This window comes from Apis dorsata, unplaced genomic scaffold (genome assembly GCF_000469605.1).
Source record: "Apis dorsata unplaced genomic scaffold, Apis dorsata 1.3 scaffold_488, whole genome shotgun sequence".
NCBI classification, from domain to species: domain Eukaryota; kingdom Metazoa; phylum Arthropoda; class Insecta; order Hymenoptera; family Apidae; genus Apis; species Apis dorsata.
In genome coordinates this window covers 52,189-55,846 of record NW_006263722.1, presented here as the reverse complement: position 1 = coordinate 55,846, position 3,658 = coordinate 52,189, and the positions used below count along the sequence as shown (strand labels likewise).

Genomic DNA, 3,658 nt, shown 5'->3' with positions numbered 1-3,658 from the left:
ATTATTTATTAATATGTTTCATTTTAAATATGTACAGTATTTAGTGTACTATATAAACTATTAAATTTAAATTGAATTATGTACTTACTATTTAATATTTCATTGCATTTAAATATTTGAATATTAAAAAAATTTCTTGATATTTAAGTATTCATATAAAAGAAATAAGCTATTATATCTTTCATAAAATATAAAAATAATTTAAAATCTAAATATATCGATTAATAAAAAATATTAACAAAAATATATTAAATGAATATCTAAATAAATATATATTTTCTATATCTTTTAATAAATAAAATTTATTATATATTTAATATTTATATAATTGATCTATTTTTTATTAACAAAAAATAAATTGCAAGATATTATATCATCCTATATTCCAGCAATAGAATCCAACCATAGAATTCAAAATTATATTAACTTAATAATTTGTTTTAAAAAATATTAAAATGAAAAAATTATGTATAATTTTTTTTAACAATATCTAAAAAAAATTTATCAGAAATATAATGTTAATATATTTGTGAGATACTTTTTTATAATTAATTCTAGAAGTCAAAATAAATATAAAAATATTGCTTAAAACTTATTTATTAAATTATAAACAATTGAAATTTTAATCATTATAGGCATTAGAAGTTTTTATGGAATGAAGCGAAGAGCAAAAGATAGAGTCATTTAATATTTTTATATATTAACATATTTTTTTTTTATCTTTAGAATCAAAAGTTAATAAATATATTAACTCTTTATACTTAATATTTTTTACTAATTTATCTTAAATGATTACTTATTATATATATATTTTAGTTATATATCATTTAATTTCTATATATTTTAACATTTTCATTATCCATGATAAAATTATACATTATCTCAAGATATCAAATATAAATAATAAATGATTTTATTTAAGAATTTTAGTTTTTTCTTCAATTATTTTTATATATAGAATTTTACATATAGAATTAGTCTATGTATAATTCATTTTGAAATATCTCTTTTTTACTAATTTATTTTTAAGTTCAAATAACTACTACAAATAACATTACATGACATACCTTTAATGTGCTATCACCAGCTGCAGTTGCTTTTAGTTCATGAGAATGATACATATTAGTGGATGTTGGAGAAGAAAATGAAAAATGTAGAATAGACGATTCCATTTCAGAATCTATAACAAGTTTATTACGCCTTGCAGTCAAAGTCCTTTTTCTACGAGTCCTACATACCAATAAATAAAATAATATTATTCCAGCAATTATACAGAATCCAATCATAGGACCCAAAATTGCCAATGTTAATTTAATTGCATAATTTTCTTCAACAATATCTAAAAAAAATATTAAAATATTAGAAAATAGATTATAGATTATAGATTAAATAAATATATAAATAAAATTTAAATATGATGTAACATTACATATTTACCTCCATTAAAACCATGTAATATTGGAAATGGTCCATCATTGCAGAAATCTGTTTGACAACATTCAACATAATATTGTACACCTTTTAAAGATCCACTAACATGTCTTTTTTTATTATCATTTTGAATTATACGTGGTGGTAATTGTTTATTACATATCAATAACATTTGATCTATTGATGACGTACATCCTCTACTTACACTTTCTATACCATCTGATTGTCTTACTCTAGATTTCCAGCACTATTAAACATTAAAAAATATATTATTTTCTCTAATATTCTTTAATTCAATCATTTTATCTATAATAATATAAAAAACATTACAGTAACTGCATTATAACAGATATCAGAATGTAAACAATCTGGCCCCTCGCAAGTATGACATTTAAAACGCTGTTGTCCCATTGAACTGCTATTAAAAACCATAATATCTATAGATTTTTGTGGTTCTTCACTTTCAACAGAAAAATCATGTTCTAATAAAGTAAACTTCTCTTCTTCTCCTAAAAACGATTCCTGTTAACCATTGAAATATATTTCAAGACATTATGAAGCATTGTTTTTTTGATGAAGCAAATGTATATTTATATTATTTAGATATAAGATATATTAAATTTCAAATTAATAAAAAAAAAATAAAAAAAATTCAATTTAAAGAATAACAATAAATAGATGTTAGATACTACAAAATATTAAATAAAAGTAAAATTAAAATTTTATTTTTAAATTGTTATATCCAAATATTTTCCAAATAATTATTTATTATTAGTTATTATACAAATAAAATATTTATTTAATTGAAAAATATATATTTGCACACCTGGACATAATTTTAGTGTCAATGATAATATAAAATATGTGATAAACATAAAATCCGCCATTGTCATGCAGGTCAAAACATTGAAAAACTAAAATCAATTCGATACTTTTTCAAAATTTTCTTTTATATGTGTTTGTCTATAATAAAATAAAAATTTCTAATTCTAAACATCAATGAAAAATTTAACATACATGCGATCAACATTGAATTGGCGGTATTTTATTTTCATATTAAAAAAAGAAATATCTACAGATGGCACTACCATCGTTATTCCATTCATATGATGCATCTAACTATATATATTGTATGTACAAAAATATAGCATGTATGCTTGGTATGTATCACGTGAACTTGGCTTTAGTATATTTAGTAACAGCAATATATAAATTGAGAACGAAATAAGAAATCATTTGTACATATATGAAATTTGTTCATCGTTGAATGTGATTAGTATGACAAAAAAAATTAAAATATAAAAAATATTATGTTTAGATAAATAAATTTAAAAAATAACTGAAATTTAAAAAAGAATATTATAATTGTTTAATATTTTTTATATGTTTTTAACAGATTTTGATAAAATTAAAATGTTTTAATTTTAAAAATTCAGTGATTTAAAAATTATTTATATGCAAAGTTCTATAGGAAAGTTCTATAGGAATTATAGGAACTGTTAGGAATTTTTATAAATTTATGTTATATTGAATTTTTATTCAATCTATTTAGAAAATAAAAATACTAACGCACAAATTTAAATTATTTTTCATTTACAGAATTCCATATCATATAATTAATATTATGATATCATTTATTAAATCAGTTATTAATAATTAATAAAAATTACATTCACTATAAATATATACATACGCTAAATCATTATCATAATATTATTTTTTTTCTTAATTTCTTCGTATAAAAAAAATATAAGAATAAATATAGACATGTTAAATATAATAAAATATAATAAAATAGAATAAAAAAGATAAATTATGTCATAGTATTTTACAATTATATATATATATGTATATAAATACTTATTTATCATAATGAAAACATTATAAAAGAAGCAAATAAAATAGAAGATGCAGAATATGAAAAGTAGGAAATCATTTATTTAAAATGTTCATGATTTCGAAATAAATAAAAAAAAATCAAATCATATACTATTATTAGCGAAAGATCAATATTTATAATATACAAAACAATGTAACATAAAAGAAAATTGTATATGTAACATAAAAGAAAATTGATAAAAACATTAATTACATCAGAATGTAAAATATAAAATATTATATAATAATAAATAAAAATTTATTTATTCATATTATTAATTTCTCTAAATAATTATTTTTTAAATATAAGAATTTTTTATTATTTAAAAATTATAAATAAATTTTTAAT

At 18.2% G+C, this 3,658-nt stretch overlaps 1 protein-coding gene across 1 annotated transcript in view; it reads right to left on the bottom strand.

Annotated features, from left to right (window-relative positions):
• Positions 1 to 2,541, bottom strand: part of LOC102678177 (activin receptor type-1-like) — a 4,489-nt gene extending 1,948 nt beyond the window's left edge. The window contains exons 1-5 of the mRNA XM_006620200.2: positions 2,449 to 2,541; positions 2,258 to 2,345; positions 1,762 to 1,940; positions 1,438 to 1,678; positions 1,068 to 1,339 (exon numbers count right to left, since the gene is read on the bottom strand). Coding sequence (XP_006620263.1) covers positions 1,068 to 1,339; positions 1,438 to 1,678; positions 1,762 to 1,940; positions 2,258 to 2,324 — 759 coding nt within the window. The 5' untranslated portion in view covers positions 2,325 to 2,345; positions 2,449 to 2,541. The remainder of the gene's footprint in view (positions 1 to 1,067; positions 1,340 to 1,437; positions 1,679 to 1,761; positions 1,941 to 2,257; positions 2,346 to 2,448) is intronic.
• Between the last annotated feature and the right edge of the window lie 1,117 nt (positions 2,542 to 3,658).